Here is a 22,734-nt window from a genome sequence, read left to right on the forward strand (position 1 = left end):
CAGTAGTATTGTGCAACTTGCCCACAATAGAGGGGTTTTTAGATAGAACATTTAAGAATGCGTGATAATACTGCACAATGGCAGTGTCAGGAGACATGTGGACAGTGCCAGTCCACCCTGGTCTCTGTCCCAGCTCAAGAAAGAAAAGTCGAACACAGGCTTGTGTGTTCCAGGTGAACACAGACTAGCAAACTGTATTTTAAGATAAGGTTCTCTTAAGTAAATGTTTCTGTTGTTAACTAATAAAATTGAGTCTTTTTCCAATAATACAAGCATAGTAAGTGTGAAAATTTAATATTCTAATGGCCAAGTTTAACACATTTGCTAGTCTAGGACAGAAAATATCTACATTTAGCAGATGACAAATTCAAAGCAGCTGACTGGCCTTTTAGGCAGAGATTTTAAGGTGCAAGCTGCAAGTTGAGGTTGGAAGGGACCTCTGGAGGTCACCTGGGCCAACCGCCCTGCTTAAGCAAGGCCACCTAGACCAGGTTGCCCAGAACTGTATCCAGGTGGCTTTTGTACATCTCCAAGGATAGAGACCTCACAACCTCCCGAGGCAACTTGTGCCACTGCTTGGTCACCGTCATAGTGAAATAATGTTTACTGATGTTCAGAGGGATCCTCCTGTGTTTCAGTTTGTGCCCATGGCCTTCGGTCCTGTCACTGGGCACCACTGAGAATAGCCTGGCTCCAGATTCTCTGCACCCTCCCATCAGGTTTTTATGTACACTGATGAGATCACCCTGAGCCGCCTTCTCTCCAGGCTGAACAGTCCCAGCTCTCTCAGCTCCTCCTCAAAGGAGCTCCAGTCTTTTCATCTATGTGGCCCTTTCTTGGACTCTCTCCAGTGTGTCCACATCTCTCCTGTACTGGAAAGCCTAGAACTCAACACAGTACTCCATGTGTGGTCTCACCAGTGCTGTATAAAGGGAAGAATCAGCTCTTCAGTCTGCTGGCAACACTGCTCAATGCAGCTCAGGACACTATTTACCTTCTTTGCCTCAAAAGCATATTGCTGGCTTATGTTCAACTTGGTGGCCAATAGGACCCCCAAGTCCTTTTGTGCCAAGCTGCTTTCCAGCTGGGTGGCTCCCAGCATGACTGGTGCCTGGGGTTGTTCCTCCTCAAGTGCAAGACTTTGCACTTCTCCTTGTTGAAGGTCATGAGGTTCATATTAGACAATTTCTCCAGGCTGCTGAGGTCCTTCTGGATGGCAGCACAACCACCAGGAGCACCAGGCACTCCTCCCCATTCTGTGTCACCTGCACGCTTGCTGAGGATACACTCTGCCGCATCATCTAGATCATTAATGTCAAACAAGACCTGACCCTGTTTTGATCCCTGAGGTACATCACCAGTTACTGGCCCTCAGAGTCACTGGTCACCATCCCCAGGGCCTGGCCATTCAGCTGGGTCATTCACGAGCAACCTCGTGTTCATAAAAAGCTGAGTTTCAGAACTCCAAAACCAGACCTGTCTTAGCACACAGCACAACTGAGAGAGACCACAGATTCAACCATCTTTTACGTAATGACTAGTGGCAAGGAAAGGACTCAGTATGCTTTTATTGGGATGGAATGAACAGGGGGGAAAAACACATTTGAATATTATTCTTTTTTGTCAGTAGTCTCTATATCTTTTGGTATTATAGCATGTATGCAGACTTGTTAATAGCATGAAGCAACATTATTACTCAACTGTATAGATTCAAAATGTAGATTAATCTTGCCTGTTTACAGGATTACAAGATTATCTTTGCTGGAAAATCTACAGGCTGACAGAATCCACATGCTAAAACCCTTCCCTGTTTACTCACATGAAAGTGACTTGATTTCACAGTTCAAAAAGTATAACCCACTTTCACTAATAGCTACTAGTAAGTTAATAAACCACCGAACAATAGTTGACTGAATACCAGCACCATAAGGGCAAAGATATTTGAAGATCTGTAGTCACTGTTACTCTACAACAATACTAATGCTGCAGCTTGGAAAACTGATCTAAAGTCTCCTCAAACATAAAACCAGAACAGCTTCCCTCATTTTTACAAAACATATCAAACTACTACTTAACTTTGCTATTACCGAACTGAAATCTCTCAAGCTTTGCTCTTAATAAAACTATTTAGTATCTAACATTAAAACTAAATTCAAGGAATGAGAATGAAAGTACCCCCTTATTCAGTATTAGACAAGAATGCAAGAAGATGCTGAAAAGACATATTTATTTTTACAAATGTCTCTATTTCCTCCACACTGTAAATTTAGAACTTAATGAGTATAATTTCCCATCTGTGAATTATCATATTTGTGTGTCTAAAATAGCTATTCTAACGTTCAAATAACAAATCTGACCCACTGATTCTAAACTGGCTCTCACTTCATGACAATCACTTCCAACTTATTTTTTCCTGTAGAAATTTTGATACTTTGAGTAGAATGTGAAAAACATCTTTATTGTGAAGCCTCTTTGAAATGTAAAACAATATAGTGAATATTACCATGCAGCTAGTTGCTGCAGGCTCCTGAAATCAGGCTTTGCATACTAATACATACAGTGTTTTCTATCTGTAATCAAAGGCTCCACTAGAAAGAAATACGGGACTCGAGAATGTTGCTCTAAAAACAGAAGACATTTAAAGGACAGCCTAAATATTTTCCACCAATAAAGCAACAATGTCAATGATTTAACAATTTTGTATGGCAAGATCTTACGGGACAGAAATAAGGAAATCTATTTGCACTATTTCTATAGCAACATAACTGTCAAATGTTAAACTGTGAACAAAAAGCCATCATCCTCAGTAGTGCAATTAATTAGTACAGAAAAAGACATATTCTGAATGTGTTTTCAATAAACCTTTTCTATCTTCTCAAAGTAGTTGAGATTAAATTTTTAAAAGAGCAGCGCATTTAAATTTCTAATGTTGTCTACATTATACATTGCAGGTGAACAGATGTCAAGAAATGACACTGTGATTTTAAAAATGACCTTGGTTTTGTTTTTTTTTTTTCTACTGCAGGGCATAGAATTTCATTACACTAAATTGATCAGTTTATACCCAAAGTGTAATAGTTTCTAGATTTCCAGAAGTAGTGCAACATTTTAAAAAGGTCTTTTTATGAAGCTTACAAAAGAAACAAAACCTGTTGGGTTTTTTTTTTTCCAAAAATACAACCTTCTTAACTAGAAAATAAAGACTATGCATTTTCCCTATTAGAATTCTTATGTGATTCCTCAGAAAAACTGATCTGTAAGGAACAAAAATACTTAGGTCTTAAACAGTGTCCTATATCTTCAAAACTACTTAAAGCATTAATTAATCCCCCCATATTCCTGCAAGATATGGATCAATTGCAAGTCAATGAACTTGGTGTTTCCAAAAGCCAGTAACTACCCAAGGGACCTGACAGTTTTCTTCTAGCCAGAGAACAGATTTAGTATGTACAGCAGCAACTGGAACTATGCTTTCACCTTGACTACTCCATACCCCATCTGAGGATGAAAGGGTGGTTCGTTACCATGTCTGCTCAGCGTAATCAATCAGGTAAGACTGACAAGAACAATGATAAAAGGCGGCACTTCTGGTAAATGCATTTCTTATCGCGGAGCAAGCTGACTGAAAACCAACTGACTTAATAATTTCCCATCATCACTGAACCGCAATTTGCACAAACCCCACCAAACCAGAAGTAACAAAGAAGAAAGGTCATTACAACCTTCTAACCCACACAACCTCCACACCATCCCTTTTATTTATGGCTGCACATTTCTGCCAGAGAAATTGAATTAAACTTCTAGAAAAACACAGTGTCATTAGGAAAACATTGCACAAGCTCTGATCTTCCTATTTGAATTAGAACCAAATTACTTTTAGCATGACTGTCTGGACACACTGGTCCATCCAAAACTAGAATTAGAACCTTTAACTCCTAAGACCTTTTGGGTTTTTTTTTAAGAGAGGCCTAAAAAATATTGCAACTGAATTCGGAGCAACAATTTGTAGGCGTGAAAGAAAGAGCATCTTCAGTATTTTGGGGATCAAAAACTTGCTCATTCACCTGTGATTAGATCTCCACAAAGCACTTTGTTGTGGCTTAAATAATAAACACAAACCACAGTAGAGATGATGCGCAAGTAATCCAATTCTGCTACTGCAAAATAAATCATACACTTGAAATATTAGGTGAAAAACAGATTATTTTCTGAACTCACATAAGGCAGCAATTAGATTATTTTTCATTTTTTTTCCACTTGGGATTATTTTTTAATTGGGTCAACTGAATGTGAATATGTGATGTTAGATGTGAATAATTTCAAAGCAGCAAAATTTTTAAACAAGTTTGGATGGGGAGGAGAAATAAGAAGGTGAAAGGCAAGTGCACTTGGGGCAATCAACACTTATACTTTCCATTTATTTTCTTAATCTTATGTAATGATGAGGACATTTCCTTCTGTACCGTTAACACCTCATATTGCCAGTGTTGACAACTCGGGAAAATAGCCTGCTTACTCACCACACGTTCATCAGGAGAAGCAATGCTAAGAGCCCTCCGCCAAGCACATAATAACACTCCCTACAACCCTCAGCTCACTTTTTTACCCAGACGCTTACGTAAACGCCAGGGTTTGCCGTGTACCCTCGCTGCTGGCAAGTGGGACACCAGCAGACCACAGGCGAACAAGGGCAAATCTGCCCTTTCCCAGGCACTAAGTGGCTCTGTCCAGCAGAGAGACCCCAGCCCACCCTTTTATCGGCCACCCCAAAACCCCCCTACAAAACTATTCGCTGCTTTTAAAGCTGCTTCTCACTTTGCAGAACTGTTCCCTGATGCCTCTGTAGGAGTGAAGGACCCAAAATAGATCAGGATCAGAGATCGCTTTCAACTCTTTTATAAGGGGCTTAGAGGGATTCTTATCTCTAATTAGGAAGCTGGCTGTCACAGGATGATATCTTCTGCTGGAGACTTACACTGAAGTCAGTTGTAGTTTAGGAATTACAACAGCTGAGGCAGGATTAGTCACTACACATGGAAAGAGAAAAGCAACAAAGCAGAATAAACTGGAGTAACCTATTAGCTCTCTGAAGGAGAATTAAGCAGTTGAAAGAAGTGATACAAATAATCAGTCACTAGGTGAACAAAAATATCAATTTTACATTATTTAAACCTTACCCTCAACATTATGAAACAATAACATCATCTTCTAAAAAATTCATAAAATTAAATCTCTGCTTGTTTTCCCCAAAACTGGAAATCAGAACTGAATGTATTCTGAATTCTTTTAGGCTTGCTCCTCAACTAAAATCTAGTCATTAAAGGCCTTTTTTGTTAGACAAAACCAGAAAAATGTCCATTCAGTCTTAAAATAAATGTATCTCTCCTTTAAATATATTGTAGATCTTTTTTGGAAATTAAACCTATAATCTTAATACTCACATATTAACAAGGAATCTACAGTTCATTACGAGAATTGAATGTAAGCATTTTTACAACGTTCTATGAATGCATTATTTCTTTTCAAAATTGCATTCACTTCATATTGTGGCAAAGGAAAAACACAAAAACCTAGATCTGCAAAAGGAAGGAGTGGGGAAAAGTGCAGTGTGAATTTAATCTCCAGATGCCTCCATGATACTCATGTAAGCCTTGCTATGTCACTCACCTCTTGGCCACATCTAACAGTAGAAAAATTTGGAGGTGAATTCTGTAAGAGAAATCATAGCGTAGAAAAGATCCAGGTGTTGTCATTGCCCTGCAGTCGAACTCCAGTATTTATAAATTTTATGGGGTTTGTGCCTCAGTTTCTCCATCTTTCAGATTTTGTTGTTTCACAAGGGTTTTTTGGGGGGTTTTTGTTGTAAGAGAGCTTTTGTGAATCCTCTTTTTAATTACTTAGTGGCATTAAAACTACATTTTTGGATATGACATGATACAACACTATTAAGTATTATTATAGAAACAGGTAATAAGAAGGTCAGAAAGCACATGTTTGAGGTCATAATACAAAATTAGAAAAAATGCAGGCTGTGCTATCTGTGAAGACACAAAAAATCCCCAATGGAAAAAACGAGAATGATTTAAAAAAAAAAAAAAAGGCAAGTAGCTTCCTTGCTATTAAAGGACTTGCGAGTTAAAAAGGCTGGGTCTCCTCCTCTCTTATGCTTCCTAGGATGATACTTGCACTACAGTAATCAAAACAAGGAAGCAGATGGACAGGCGAAGTGGTACTGCAGCTGCTGCAGAAGATGACTGTAATAATAATGTTGACATCAGTAACAGTAATTAGTGCACAGACTGTAGAGTGGATGATTCGTTTTTCTATCTTCTGGCATGGGTATGCTGTCCTAGAGAATGGGTATAACGTTACCTTTAGTTTGTTCTGTTCATTTGCTCACTTTATTAATGAAACTGAATACAATAAAGAAAATCTAACTTTTCTCCCCCTCTAGAACACTTGCTGAGGAAAGCATGTTGTTTTAGTTTGATTAATTCAAGGTGGAATCTTCATTAGTAAATGGCAAAATACCAATTTCTTACTTGTATCAGTTTTTAATGTACACAACAATTCAGACTTTCCCTTACAGCCATCTGTACATACGCTCTCGAATTTCAGCAGCATCTATGACTTGGCTGGTTTTGTCTAAATAACAGCTCTACTGTTTGGTGTGACTTCACCCATCTGCAGGCTGTACCTTTCTCATGGGACCCTAGAACACAGGGTATAACTGTGAGAAGAGCCAAGCGAAACACTGTGCTATGCTGAACCATCTCCGGTAAGAAGAAAGTAAAGCACCAGTGCAATCAGCAGCACCGTGCCATGCTCAGAGTTCTGGGAGCATCAGATAAGGATGTGCCACTGCTCCTCAGCTGCCTCACTGAGAACAACAGCTGTCCGGTTTGGTGTTATATTCCACCAAAACACCTGTTGAAGAGCAAACTAAGTGGAATAGAGGTAACTATGGAGAAACAGATAGTTGTATTTTATTTGGGAAACACAATTTGTCACTTAGATGCAATCTTGCAGTGTAAAGTCAAAGGCAAGGAAGAGTAATCAGAGATACTGTGGAACAAGTTTAGCATATGACAACCCAAAAGCCTTTTGATTTTCTAATGTATTTTTCCTTACTTTGCTTCTAGCTTCTACTGAGATTCATCTTCCCTGTTCATTTATTCTCCAGGATGATAAAAGTTTTCCTTTGGCTTCCTTCTATTATCATCCGCAACAACTGGAAAAACTCCTACCCCTTCTCAAGTGCTGTTCTACAGAAGGGAAGAGTGAAAGCGAGAAGCACAGGCTCAGGGTGGGAACCACTCCTTTATCTAAGTTCCCTTTCCATCCCAACTCCTCCTGAGCCTTCCAGAGTTCCTACTTCCGTCTCTAGGTTTTTTGCTTCTTCTTAAACATATTGATCTGCCCTAGGGCTCCACCAAGGCAGCAAAAGATACTTTTTGCCAGATCAAACTTTTTAACAAAGAAAAGATTCTAAAAGTTTACAAACCCTTTGTGTTTAGTGCTTGGTGTTTTGTTTTGTTTTTCACAGAGAAAGAGAAGCTTGAACTGCCTCATAGAAAAGCGACGTTCTGTGTAACATCTTTTGGAGATGGGCTTAACAGACAGATAAACTTAAATGCTGTATTTAACCTTAATTATTTGCTTTCACCACTGAGAAGACCACATTTGCATATGAAGAGTTTCCCCAACATATTTCAAAAATTAAATTCATGTAAATTAAAAATCCAGCCATACACTTGGCAAAAGGACATGTCTGCATAGCATAAACACACCTTTTGTCTTTGTTTCTTCTCACCTGCTAAGGCAGATGAGATAGCTTCAGTAATTCTGGTCCTAACATTGAAGGAGACCATTAATCAAATTATTCCAAATATGAATAGAAAACAATGCAATTGAATAGAAATGAAGAGGTATGCAAAAGACCAGCCATGATTATTTTTCAAGGAAGAAATGGCCAAGAAACAGAGAAAGAGATGGCTGAAAGTGTTAGATGAAGACACATTTCCCTATGCAAACTAACAGACTTAATTAATTACCCAAACCACATGTTATTTTATGGAATGACATTAACGATCAGTAATAAAAACTGACAGTAGTGCCTCATCAGCTCCCTTTAAAGAAAACAAAAGAAATTACTTAAAAATAACATGTTTATACTCTACAGATGTAACCCACAGACCATAAATATAGCTTTCAATGTTAGTTTGACTTTCAACACTTTCCCATTAATTAAATTACAAAATTATTATGGAACCGTAAAATTGCAAACGAAACCATTCCCTCATGACATTTTCCTTAATAGAATTACTAGAACATATTCAGCTAGATTAAAACTTTACCTTAAGTATTTCCTCTATGAAGCAGACATGTGACACAGGATCTCTTTTCTTTGTCAATACTTTCTGCAAATGCTGCACCTGTAAGAAAGAATTTATTGAGACAAAAAGTGACAACTAATACCTTATATGCAAAATTGCATGACTAGACAAACAGGAAATAGCTGATGAGTACCTGTCCACAAGCAGCACAGATCTGATCCATGAGTTTCTCCATGTTTGTCCAGAGGGCTGCTCGAAAAGCTGCTGTGTTCCCAGGTGTTGGCATAGCAGCTCTACCAGGGCCACCTACATGTTTATTAAGAACACACAACAGCTTTCACAGGTGAAAAGTAAAACAGCAGAAAGAGGGACCTCTACACTCTCCAAAACAAAAATATTTAAAAGAAAATCAAAGCAGCCTAAAATAGCTTCAAAATAGAGCTTTGTGAATGGCCTTGGTTGTGTCAACTGAGAAGTCAACTAAACTCTGAAGTTCAGTGAGATACTTCCATGTTCATCATTGTCACCCGCTTTACCAAACCTGACCTGCTCAGAAACACTGAGGTCTATGCCAATGAGCGCTGATGCAGGATGTAACAGTAAAGTGAAATGGCAAAGACAGTAGCTGTGAAAAATACAGGCATTATCAGTGCAGGACTTAAATGCATAGGCGAACTGCTGAAAAAAAGTGGTATTTGAGCTGAAGGGCATGCAGCTTCTGAACCAAAATTTTCCTTGAGAGGGGCTGTATTTCTTTGTTACGTTGGTGATTATGGTTTTGGACCTTCAGCTTGCTCCAAAGGGGTTTTTTTTAAATGTTCATATTGCCAAAGTTCAAATTTACCTGTCCACCCCATTCCCCAGTATTCTTTGGTATCTGAGCTAACATGTGGGAACTAAATGTTTTAATACTGCAACATTTCTTATTAAATATGCTGCTTTGAAAAGATTTTCATCTGACAAAAGCACCACAATGTAGTTTCAGGTTTGTTGCATTGCTTGTAAATAATTTCCACCCATCATCCTCCCATCAACACAAAGAAAGCAGAATTTGGATTCATCTTTCCATGAGAAACTGTTAAGAAAACGCTGCAAAGTTGTAAGCTAATGAGGTCTAGTTTCTGGGCAAGTCAGGAAAAAGAGGAAGGGTGGGGAACAAAGGAAAACTTCTGAGCCCAATAACGACAGACCCAATTTTGACTTTGTATTAGATTCTTTCTGAGACATGCCCGCTCCCGTCTTCTAATGGTTAAAGCAAGCAGAGAAACATCCCTGTAACAGGCTTGGATGTGAGAGTTTCTTCCATTTGAGAACACACTGCACTTCTGTCAAAAAAATCAGTTATCATTCTCTGTAAAATAAGTATCATACCTCTTGTAGCCACCTGAGACGGTTGGGTCAACACTTTGATATCCAAAGCATTTTTAATGTTCTCCTCCAGGCCTGTGCAGTATCCATCCACCACATTAGCGATGGTATCCTTCAAAGTCCCAAGGTTATGGAAAACCTGAAGAGCAGTTCCCACTTGAGTAGGATTCTAGAGAATGAAGTTTTAAAAAATAATTATTATCTTTAACTGTACCATACAGTTTTTTATCCATGATGAGGCATCATTTTACTGGGCAAGTTCAGCTGTAAGTTCATTCTGCTAATTCATTTAATTTAACATTAACTAACTGGCATAATTGCTGCATAACAGAACAGAGGGTGAAGGAAAGGACTGATTTCCTTTGATTGCTTAGCAATGTTTTGCTTAGCTTACTTTGCCACTATCCTTTGAATATGAAGAATGTAAAAAAAATAACTGGAAGCACTGTTGGCAACATCTAACCTGGGTGGGTTACTGGTGATTGATGCAATAATTCCAAGGTTAGATCCTGTACAGTCATATTCAGCTATGGTGTACCTAGTAACACCATTTTAACATGCGGTATCTGTTACAATAGTGTCATTTAAGAGTGAAAAATTTAGTTAAATGTGATATATGTTTAAAAAAAATACTAACCAAGGACAAGCAGGTCATGCCCCTGCTACTGACTAGTACGGAATTTAAGCCTGTATTTCTACATTTCTGTTTCTAATGCTGACAATAACTTTATCTTCCTCACAGCAGAATTAAGAGTGCAAAGCAACATAGTCATCAATTCCAAAGCCTGAAAACAAAAACCACAAACAAACAAAACACACACACACACAAATACAAATACAAACAAACAAAAAACCCAACCCCAAACATCAAACAGAAAAAACAAAGTTTCTCTGTATTGTTCAGCTTTTCCAAAATACAGGAAAGCAAAAACGATCAAAAAACTGTTCAAGTCCCTTATTTAAGAGACCTTTGATTAAGATCAAAACTGATGATAATTCCATTGAGCAACAATAAACACTGGCATGGGTGCTATTTAGCAAGAGAAAAGCCTCAAATTATTGCCTTTGGAAACTAAGCACTGTCATCCATACACTGAACACTGCTTTTTATTTGCATTCACAGGCAATTAGTGGAGGGGGCGATCAGTTGATCACACACACATTAGGGATGCAGTCTTTTGTCATTTTTCTTAGTGACTTCTGCCAGCAGTAAAGAACATGGTCTGGCAGAGATCCTGGCACTCAGACTGGACAGAAGCACCTGAGACCACAGGGATGTCCCACGAGACACAGTGTTCTTAGCCAGACCTTTGTGACTCAAGGGAAAGAGGGAGTGCTCATCTGCCCCTTGGCTGTGGGGAACGTGCACTGACACCACAGCAGTGAAGCTACAATGCAGCTGCTGTGCTGAGGGTTCACTTGCTGGTTCATCCACCTCCTGCAGCGTGTCCATTGATGAACAGGGCACTCTCCTCACACCTTACGTTTCAGAGGCCACAGCACTACAACTGCACTTTCATGTCTCTCTTTCTAGGGTTTCTGCAAAGATCATAACCATACCTGAAGCAAAAAAAAAAAGCCAGATCCCACCTCCTTCCCCAACTCCAACGAGGAGATTCCAGGTTTAGTGGAAAGCAAAGGAATATTAGGCATTTATTATGGCTTGCAGAGCTCATACTAACTCTACCAGTTTCTTTTTCCAAACAGTGTGGGAGTTAATGAGCATTCCCAGCATAGTATTATGGGTCTGGGACTTGTAGATTCAGGTTTTTGACAACTGGGTGTGCTGTAAAATTTCTAAGTATCTTGTGGGTGTGCTATTGGGGGTGGGAAAGTAAGCCATAAAGACTGGGAGATTAATGGGATGTCAGAAAATGAAGCGTAGTATAATGCAAGGAGGGAATTTGGGGACAGAATGAACATGAGAAAAAAAAAGCATAAATGGGAAGAGGATGGGGAATAGAATGAAAAGAAAGGAAGGAAGAAAGAGCATGGAAGGAAAGCAGAAGAGACACCTCATTTACCAGTCTTTCCTGTTGAAATAGTTCTATTTCTTATAGAATACTTACACAATTATAAAATCAGGTAGCAAGTCAGTAATATAAAATCAATACCTTACTACTACAGTAAGAGCACTCAACCTAGTTTCAGTCAGACTCCAGTAAACCTTCATATATGAACTAACAAAAAAACCAGAACAGCCTCAAAACGTGAGCAAGGCACTGCCAGCCTCGAATAACCGATGGTCAGATACTTACTGTCCTGACAAACAGGCAGTATAGGCACAAACAATTTCAGGCAAAAGATGAATATCAGAGGTCCCACGTCATAGCTTAGCAAACTAACTCCGCAGCTACTGGTCAAGAAGGACACAATTATGTGCTCCAAGAGAGCCTGAGCTATGTTTCAAAAGAACTGGTTTTAGCCAAAAGTTGTCAATTCATTCTGAAGTTAAGGAATAGTTCGAGAACAGCCAAAACACATCATTATGCTATTCACTCAAAGTGTCTTTCAAATCTAGAACCAAAGTTAAAACTAGAATAGAGCAAAGATTGTGCAGGTGGCCTACTTCTTATTTGCTTTAAATTGTGAACATAGCTACTGGCAGAGGGCTTCCAGCTCATGTATTCATTTTGTATTGCAGGAATTAGAGATATATTAAAACTCTGAAAATGTACAATAAAATACCTTTTTTTGTTTGTTTCCTATATAGTATTTTTCTCTCCTCAAAACTAGTTTGTGTTTTGTATGCCCCAGAGAGGCTACATAAAGTCCTTTGTTGGTTTACCACTAATCCTAAGAGAATTGCATTTTTAATGCACAGCTAGTTTCTAGGTTTATACAGTATGTATTAAAAAATGGAGCATCTCTTGGGACAAAAATTATTATTGTGGAAAGAAAATGTTGGAAAACAGGAAGAAAACAAATAATTATACTTCCAGGCTTGCATACAAAAATTTGACTGCTTATCATTAATACACACTGGATAAAAATCTGAGAACCAGTATTGCAGAATTTGCCATTACCAACAGACTTCATTTATAAGACTTTTTTTCCCCCTAATATTTTCATTCTATTTGAGAAAGCTTAAAGCTGAACATTTCTGAGATTCAAAAGACTGACACAATTTTTATCAAATGGAAAGAATGCATTCAAAGTAAACAAAAAAAACCTCACTACAGAAATGATTTAAAATGGAAAATGGAATCACATCAGAGAATAGTACTGAGAACAGCTATCCGACAAAAACAATAGGGAAAATAAGATAACTATTTCTGAGACTGAATTTAATGAGTTTATTATCAGTATGTTATAATCAAGTTGTCTGCCACTGCAGGCAACTACATTTGGCAATTTGTAACTGTTCTCCTTAGAATCTCTGTCCATAAGATCCTATGTTATTTTTTGGTTTAGTGTCTTATTATGTAAATGAAGGCTCAGAGGCAGTAGTTTTTAGGCTGTTTTTTTAGGCTGGTTTTACTATGTAAAAATGTATGGGCAGTTAGAGCAACGGTGAGACACAACTCTGCTTCTCACAAGGCAGTGTCTTACAAGAAAATACCCTTTTACACAATAAATTTGCATCCTAAAAATATTCGTATATACTCCACAAACGTTAAGTGATAGCAGTCAAGAGAGTAGAGGGCAAAGAAAAACAGTACAACATTTAGTAATATGTTGGCAGTGCAGTATAATGTGCATGAACACAAGCATACACAAGTGAAATAAACCCATGACCTCACAAACAGCAGGCCTACAACACTACCTACTCAAAGATTAACTGCAGTGATCTTCAGATTGCAAAAACTGTAATGAAGCAGGGTGCTAAGGAAAGATGGAGTTAGGTCCACCAGTAATAACCTTCTCCATTCAGAGCACTCCTCCATCTGGCATGTCACAACATGATTTGTTATAGATATATGGAAACTAAAGTGTACAAATTTAAGAGCTTGGAAAGACTCAGTGAATCACCAGTTCACTCTATTAAAAAAAAAATAAACCTACTTGCTCAAAAGCAACTCTCACAAATTTTTAAAAGCATTAAAGTTTCTAAGCATCCATCAGGCAATACATTAAATAGCTTGGTCAGAAGGGTGATATTAGCTACTACTTGAAAAGAGGCATGGATGTTTCAATTTATCTTTCAGCAAAATGTAGAGATAGTCATTCAGCAGCGACTACAAAGAGGTATTTGTACCAAACACATTTGCTCATTTTCTCTATGATTGAGAACTGTTCATTTTACTAACATAATTTTCAATTAATTTTATCCCATCCCATTTGGTTCTGTAGACCATCAGAGACAAGAAATGTGGCTTGCACGAGCAAGCCTGCCCTCACAAGGGAATGTGGTGATGACACTGAGCTAATTTGGAGACAGGAAGATTCCTAGCGTAAGGCTGAGCCAAAACCAAGAAAGCTGGATGACAGGCAAAACAAACTGGCTCGGGTGCTACAAACACAGCTTCCAAACTCACAGTCCATTTTCTCAGGGTACGGGATTCACCATGTGGACCCTTCTTCTCCAACCAGTGTTGTCTTAGGGAGCACCACATCATTTTAGCTTTATCTAGTGCAAGTGAACCCAAGCTGCACAGTTTTCACCTCTGTGGACTAGCAACTTATTTCTTAAATGAAGATGTGTTAATTGCCAAAAATATTTATGGTCAATACTACCTGTGACAACTACAACTGCTTTCATAAAGAAGTAGAGTTAGAAATCTACTTAACTGCTTAAGGTACATGTAGGTACATTTCACAAGTGCCTGCATCACATAATCAAAACAGCTCTCCAAGGAAATGTTCTTTGATGTGACAGTTTGGAAGCACCACATACAGAGAAGTCAAACTTGGACTAGCCCCTCACCTAGAAATGATGTTCCACAGCTACTGAGGTGCACAAGAACATTTCTGTTTTGCTTACTATAATCAGAACAGCCACTCTGGATGAAAATCTTCATTATTCTGCAGTTTAGGAAAGACTGGCAGGAACACGGCAGAAAGTTTTCACTATATATGTATGCACATATATATACATACTACTCAACAGCTGTGATTTCAGTGTGCTGCCACATCCTTACCTCTTTTGTGATAAAATGTTTACCATGTCCCATATGCAAGCACTACAAGCATAACACAGTACAAAAAGAATTACATAAGTTGCTTAGCTGAAGCAAGATTCATAATTACTAATTAGTACAGGTATCACTTAAATAGAGTGGTATGACAATGTCACAAGCAAGAAATACCATGCAGAATATTTTGAACAAAACCACAACATTCCCTAGCCATCAAGAAATAATCAGCATTTAATTACAATAACCCTAGAACAGGACACACATTGAAATAACCAAACTTGCAAGCTACCGTGTATTGTGTGACACAAATATAAAAGGTTATTGAAGTCCTGCCAGGGTAACTGCAAAAACAGTTTCCAGAATGATACTTCCACGTATCTTTGACTGGCACTTAGTATTAAATAGTTTCATTTGATAGTAGATTTACTGTTTTAGGAAGTATTTCAGTTACTTTTCTATGTTTATGTCACACAGCTCTTTTTGTTTGTATGAAATAGCTGGTGCAATTTCCAACACAGTACAGCTTTACAAGGTCAGTCAAATAATCCCAAAAGAGATCACTTTGTGGGCTCAAAATCCCATCAGATCTTAATTTACAGTATTTACCCCTTCTCCAATATTGTTACCATTACAACACATTGCCTCCTTCAAATAATGTTCCCATAAATAACGTTACTGCCTCTAGTACCTCTACTTGAACACCAAGCAAATGAGGGTATGTAAGCACTTGCAGCTACCAATTACAATTACTTCTTAGTCATCTGTTACAGACACCAAAAGTGTAAAAAGTGAGAATTTACACCAGGAGAAGCTGCAATTCAGTCTAAAGACCTCAAGCAGGTAAGAAGTGAAGGAAATTCAGCCACCTCAGCCAAGGCAAAATGACCTACTGAGCAACAAGAATTGCTGGAATTCCTGCTTTGCAGTATCACTCAGCTATTTTAATTGCATGAAAAATTAAAAAAAACCTTAAAGTAGAAATTAAATGCCAATGAAATACAGCTGCAGTTAAAAAGAGTATTTTAGTTTTCAAAAGTCCATGCCTTAAAAAAAAATTAATTGGTATATCACAACTCCTAAAAATGAACCTACTTAGGGAAACACGTCTCTATGTTCATTATCACCCCATCTGTCTTTCACTCTGTTCATCTTTAAAATCTGAGCAATACACGAAAAGGTCAAATTGACAATGTAAAAGCAGAGAATACAGAATACTTTCTAATGATTTTCCAGTTCTTCCTGTTTTGACCTTTGCGGTGTTGGAAGGAGTGAGAGGTTAAGATGTTATAATTTTCTATAGAAAGTAATACTGACATAACACATTGGCCAGACTCCAGAAAAGCACATTTTAAGTCTTAAAAGGAAAGAATCCCAAAGCTAAACATTTACATATGGTTAGGTTTTAATATCTACCTTCTGTCAGCCCCTGTTTGGAAGACACAACTTCTTCTGGTAGAAGGACTTTCACAGGAAAGGAAAACAGCCATAAAGTACAGTCATAAACCTCATCATGTCCTCAAACTAGGTCAGACTTCTGTTTCTTAGAATAAGAAGTAAATAAGAAGCAGCACTGCACAATAAAGGTTGAGGAGAAAAAAATAAATAAATAAAAAGAAAAAAAGAAAAAAACCCAGCAGCAATAAAATAATAGAAAGCAAAGAAACAAGATTTTTCAACACAGCTAAATAGCTTGCCCAAACACTTATTCCCTATAATAGTATAATCAAAGCAACAGATGGCTAAGAGCTAATGGAACAGAAAGGCATCAGGAACTGTTGTGAAGAATTATCTTATGAAACATCAAGCAATATTCCAAAGTTTACCACGCCTTAGGCTATCAATGCGATGGCAATTTCAAATAAAATATCTGGCACCTCTGAGGACATTTCAGCTAGATCAACTAGCCCATAACAATTACAAATTTTATCCTATAATGCTGTATTTGAGTGTAGAAAGAGTATAAATACAGAGCAGAAATAATATAGAATGATAAAAACTAACAGGCAATAAGTAAATGGGGGTATCTGAGCCAAATCAAGCTTCTTAAAATGCTTCTCCCAGCACAGCTGTCACTTTCCGATGACAGAGCACAAAGGGCAAGGTTGTAGCACCCCTCTTGTCCTTGTACAACCTCAACTTGCACCTGCCGACTCAAGCCCCCATTGCTAAAGCACAGAAGTATAAGGACACAAAATCTCATTACTAACTCTGATCTTTGCACAGCCACTTGCAACCAGACTTCTACTACCTCACAATATCATTATGTACATGCTCACTGTTAACTGGTTGAACAAAGCCATTACAAAACAGAAACATCAGGTTTTACTTTTGAACCAGTCTTACCCACTAAGAATAGGAATTAGCTACTGGAGGGTTATAATATTTTTTTTTTTCTCTGTTTACAAAAAAAATCTGATTTCAGACAAAATATCCCTTAAATGGTATGCTCCAAATGATTTAAATATCCACCAAAAGCCATCTGGGTTTTCTTATTCTCTTGCTATTTTTTGCAACAAGATAATAATTACCTATGCAAGTGACAGTCTCTCATTTCTGGAATCTGTGTGCATACTGTCAACAGCTATGAAGTGCCCTCAAATGTTTAAAAGAAATGAACTTTTAAAAGTTACTTTATTTTAAATTCTTTTCAGTTATTATTTTCATATTAAAGTACAGACAAACCTCCAACAATGCCACATTTGCTGTTGGATCACATTTAAAAACATTCTCTTTCTTCTTAAGACAAAGTTCAAATTCCTTGTATCACCCACCTACAGGAAACTTCAGGTCTGTAGATTTATTGGTGAAGAAATCATAGAACCACAGAATAGCTGAGATTGGCAGGGACCACTGGAGATCACCCAATCCACCTCCCGCTCGAAGGAGGGTCTGCAGACCAGGCTGCTCAGGGCCCTGCAAGGCAGAGACAGGTCAGAAGACATCCTGAGCCTGCTCCTGCTCCACCTGCCTTCCCTACTTCTGCCTTCAGCTCCAGGAAAAGGAGCTGGACCCTTGCAGTCATTTTCACTGAGTTTCACTGAGGCCAGGCTAAAAGAGAGCAAGCATTTCTACACACACCTAACAACACTTTGGTGTCAGTGGTTTTCCCCATCCCCTGATAGTAATATCCATCTTTCAAGCCCTCTTTAAGTTTGTCCACTGGGCAAACCATGACAAGACCACCTCTTTCTGCTAGAGATGCTATATTTAAAGAAGTACACGTTATATTTCTATAGTCTTCTTAAAAATAAATGGGTAGTCTCTTTAACAATAAATGCGCAAAGTTCTATTATACAAAAACTTTACTATGAAGAAGAAAACCTGAAGTCATCAAAATAAAAAGAAATATTATGCCTAGTTTTGCTTGCAGCTAGCACATGCATTTGGGATCTGCCCCTCACTTCACTTATCTGCCAGTAATGCATTTTGAAACCTTCACACAAGTAGGAACTTATTGGGGGCATTACCTGCAGAAGGAAAGAAGGGAGATAAAAGAGAGAAGAATAAGCAGTTAAGTGCGTAACTTGTTCCATACAGAGGACATTATTAATCATCTAGAAACTGCAGCATTTTGACGCAAGATTTCTCCTTTCTAATGTAACATACTGTTCAGTTCTGTATGCTATGCCATTTCAAGCTAACCCGAAGCTTTAAATCTTTTGTTACCGTAAGAACACCTCCAAATGTACGATAATGCAGAATTTCACGTGGCACTGAGTAGCAGAAGAACACGATGAAACACCCATTTTTCAGAGAAGACTAAGAAAAAGAACAGATTATTAACCTGAGAAAAAGGCAAAATTAATTATATTATCTTGTTTAGATGACTATCATGGCCAGTCGATCATATTTTTCACTCTGCTCTATGCAGATGTGGCTTATTAATGCTTTATATGTTTTTCTCGGATCACTTAATTGCATTATTTCAGAACCTGTTAACAATCAACAGTCAACAGTACAGACCACAAACAGAATTACAGTCTGGGAAAGGCATTTAACAATAACATTCTATCTTACCTGGAGAGAAAGAGCCTCAGTGTAGCCTTAGTTTTGAAGAGAGACAGATACACGAAAGCACCAATTAAAAAGCCTGGGATGGATTAAACAGAAACCCAACCAAAGCCAGGGTCAGTCTCTGCTCAGCTGCATCCCTGGAATCCTAGTAGAATTTCACACGTACTGTTTACCTTTGAGTATTTAAACAAAATCAGAAATCATTTTAATCAGTTTGGTATAAAACACTCAAACAGACAAGGACTGGACAAGAGAAGGCTGAGAGGGCATCTCATCAATGTTTATAAATATCTCAAGGGTGGGTGTCAAGAGGATGGACCAGACTCCTTTCAGTGGTGCCCAGCGACAGGATGAGGGGCAGTGGGCACAGACTGAAGCACAGGAGGTTCCATCTGAACATGAGGAGAAACTTCTTTACTTTGAGGATGCCAGAGCCCTGGAACAGGCTGCACAGAGAGGTTGTGGAGCCTCTTTCTCTGGGGACATTCAAACCCGTCTGGACACATTCCTGTGTGATCTGCTCTGGTGAACCTGCTTGAGCAGGTGTGTTGGACTAGATGATCTCCAGAGGTCCCTTTCAACCCCAACCATTCTGTGATTCTGTGACTTTGAAAGAAGACTACTTTAGTTCAGTTTTAATTAAGCTCATTCTATGAAGACTAGGCCCACGTAATTAAAGCAATGTCTGATAAAGGAAAACCTCTATGGTTCTCATTCTAATCTTACCTCAACTACTTGCAACGAGATCTAATCTTAGCCTGCCTTTCTTAATCTGTATCAAGGCAAACACCACTTCCCTGTTTCACAGCTCCACCTCATCCATCTCCTGTTCCATCCTCCAGCCCTTCTGTAGTCTCATTCTCGTAACAGCTCCTTCCTTCATATCTTTCTCTTTGGAGCCACCTTCCACTCCTAAACTCAGTTTCCAGTTTCCATATTGATACAAACTGTCCTCAGTCTCCTCCATTCTCCCCCTACAGCATATTTTATTTACAAAGCCTTTCACAGTTGAGTTGCTCGTAGCAGTGGCCCATGCCTCTCTGCATATAAATGGATGAATCAATTATCATATTTGCATTAATTATCTTAAAAGCATAAGAATCAGGTACCTTCCTGCCCTCAGAGGCACTAGCTAGTCCTAGTGCAGTTTCAGTTTCATAGAGTGGTCAGAGCTGGCCAAGACACACTGGATGACATGTTTCCAGGTCAGAGAAAGCACCTAAACAGATGGACAACCAGAACACAGCAGCAGACTATGTAGCAGCCTCCAATTTAAAATCATTTCTGTCTGCAACGGAAGCTGAAGCCGATGTTACTAAACATTCCTGTGTTTTCCTGACGAGTATTCTATGAGGAATAATTTTTTAGTGATCACATATGACATTTATTAATTGGTGTGAAACCAAACTAAGTGCTTCATATTTCAAAACAGCTAGTCTCAACGGGAAGATCTAACACACAAGGTGGTTTCTCATAGCTTTCTAAAGCATTCCGACTCTTTTTTTTCCTAAGACACACAATGCACAGCTACTAACTTCTTAGAATGTATCCAGTTTCTACAAATTTGGGACCAGTAAAGCTATCCATACTCTTCGAAAAGCATTCTTGAGCTCTAAGTTAACAGGTATGTAGAACATCCTCTACAAAGGAAGACTAAGTTTTAACATTTTGTTGGCAACTGGCCAAATTAATCAAGATGAACCTTCAAAGAAAAGGACAAGGAGTGAATTTTAAAATTTTCCAGCTGATTCTCATATAAAAGTGTCACTAAACACAATACAAAGATCTTGGCAAACAGCTACGTGATGATTCATAGCAGAGTAAAGGGATATAAAAACATTAATGACTTCTCAATTTTCACCTATTACTTTACCATAAAAGACAGTTATGTAAAAATATTGTTCAGATCAGAGGTATTTTCAGGAATACCCATTTATAGAAACTATTTATGAACAATTTCCTTGCACTATCATAAAAACAGGAACAAAAATGATGCAGGGCCAGAGAATAATAAATCCTTACAATCCTTACAAATAAACACCAGAAAGTGCAGGCTATCTGTTGTGCTGCACTGAAAACTGCAGTAAAGTACTTGCAAATACTCCATTATCCAGTCACAGATTTTCGGTCTAATTCTGCATTTATGAGTCACAAACACCTACAGGGGAGAGAGAGAAAAAAGAAGAAGAAACCCAGACACATAATCTGTCGATCCACTTTGATTAACCATTTACACAGGATAGGACCAGTGAAGAATTTTACAAAAATAGTGTGTCACAGTTGGACATCAATTGCATTAAGCTTCCTAAATTACCTCTATATAGGGCAAGTGCACAATGGCAAAGTGATATAAAGCCTTCTATATCACAGCTGAAAGCAGACAAAGTCTGCAGAATCCCATAATCTGTTTCTAATTCAGTATATTATTTTAATAAATGCACATAGACTCATCAAAATCTGAAAGATCAGGATCTTACAGGACAAAAGAGACTATTACCTTGTCTACTATTTTCAAGGCTTTATAACTCAGCAATAAAAAATTTAAGTCAATATATGAAAAGTTAATCTTAAAAGAAAGCCTCTATTATATGTTTGCACAGTATAAAAGAGTAATCTACTACTTTAGAATTAGTTCACCAACAAGTCTTTTTACTCTTTTTTTCTTACTAATCCTTTAAGAAAAGCAGTATTTTTAAAATTAAAAAAAAATCTCCTGTTTGTATTCTCTATTGACTAGATATTGCTTTTCAACACTTCTAGTAACAACTAACATGACCAACAAACACTACAAAATATGCCCAGGAACTTAAGCAATCACAGGGAGATGAAACACTTCAGTATTTGAATTCACTGCACATTTTCGGGAATATCCCCAGGTAGTGCCATTGAAAGCTGTATTTTAGTGATTAATCACCTGCACTCCAAACATTTATTTTAATTCAAAAATATTCAGGTTAATATAGAGATGTATATACACTATTATGCAGCAGTATAGTACTGAAACAACTAGCAATTTTTAAAAGGCACTGCAAGTGTAACAGGAGAACAAAGTAAATCTGTCAATCATAACATTACTAGCAGTACTACATTCATGCCATTTTTAATCTTCTGTGTGCTTTACTAATAACAACAAAATGCATTTGACAGTGTTTTCTTTAGCAAGGGCACAGACGACAAATATCAAGTGACTTTGGATCTAATACACATTCAGCTCATGCTTTGCATTTTCCATCTGGAAAATATGGACAATCACTCACAAGCGAAATGTATGCTAACACTATGTTTATTTAATTATTGCTGTATGCACCATCAGTAACTTCTTTTCAGCTTTGTAAATAATTCCTTCAAAGAAGGGAAGGATCTGCCCATGTTTTCTATCAAAAAAAAAAAGAAAAAAGTCAGAAACACAACCTAGATTTTATGGCAAATGTGTCTAACCAACCATAAAGGACAATATTGCTAGTATTGAATTACAACAGATTAAATGATTGGGAAATTTTAGGAAATTTAGGAAATTGCAGGATATATAATTGCAAGGATGACCCCAGAAATGTATTTACCTCCCAGTGAAAAGCATGAATATATGTTCTCCTCAGCACGTGTATACGTGTCCTTCCTCTCCAACTCTAGAGGAGACACTAGAATCTGACAAATACTGACTTTTTAAAGAGCTGAAGATTCGCTTTCATTTGAAACAGGTTTCCATAGTACTTCCTTGCAGCAATCACTCCTTCTGCCTTCTCTATTTCTATTTTAAAAAATAACTTTCAGTAGAATAAAAAGGAGAGATTAAAAAAAAAAAAAGAAAAAAAAAGTAACTAAATTGCCTCTATAGTCAAAGTAGCAGCAGAATGGAAGCAATACTGAAAGATGCTGTTTGCTGCCCCTTCACCCTTTGCAGGTTTAAGTCTGCTGAGTATGGGGAAGCTTATTTTTAA

The 22,734-nt window shown here is 37.9% G+C and overlaps 1 protein-coding gene across 1 annotated transcript in view; it reads right to left on the bottom strand.

Moving 5' to 3' along the window:
* Positions 1 to 22,734, bottom strand: part of COG5 (component of oligomeric golgi complex 5) — a gene marked incomplete at both ends in the record, with an annotated part of 114,786 nt that overhangs the window by 43,368 nt on the left and 48,684 nt on the right. The window contains 3 exons of the mRNA XM_080363321.1: positions 8,358 to 8,435; positions 8,530 to 8,642; positions 9,708 to 9,873. Of these exons, the coding sequence (XP_080219447.1) occupies positions 8,358 to 8,435; positions 8,530 to 8,642; positions 9,708 to 9,873 (357 nt within the window). The remainder of the gene's footprint in view (positions 1 to 8,357; positions 8,436 to 8,529; positions 8,643 to 9,707; positions 9,874 to 22,734) is intronic.

The sequence above is a fragment of the Nesoenas mayeri genome, assembly GCF_963082525.1.
Source record: "Nesoenas mayeri genome assembly, chromosome: 1".
Lineage (NCBI taxonomy): Eukaryota > Metazoa > Chordata > Aves > Columbiformes > Columbidae > Nesoenas > Nesoenas mayeri.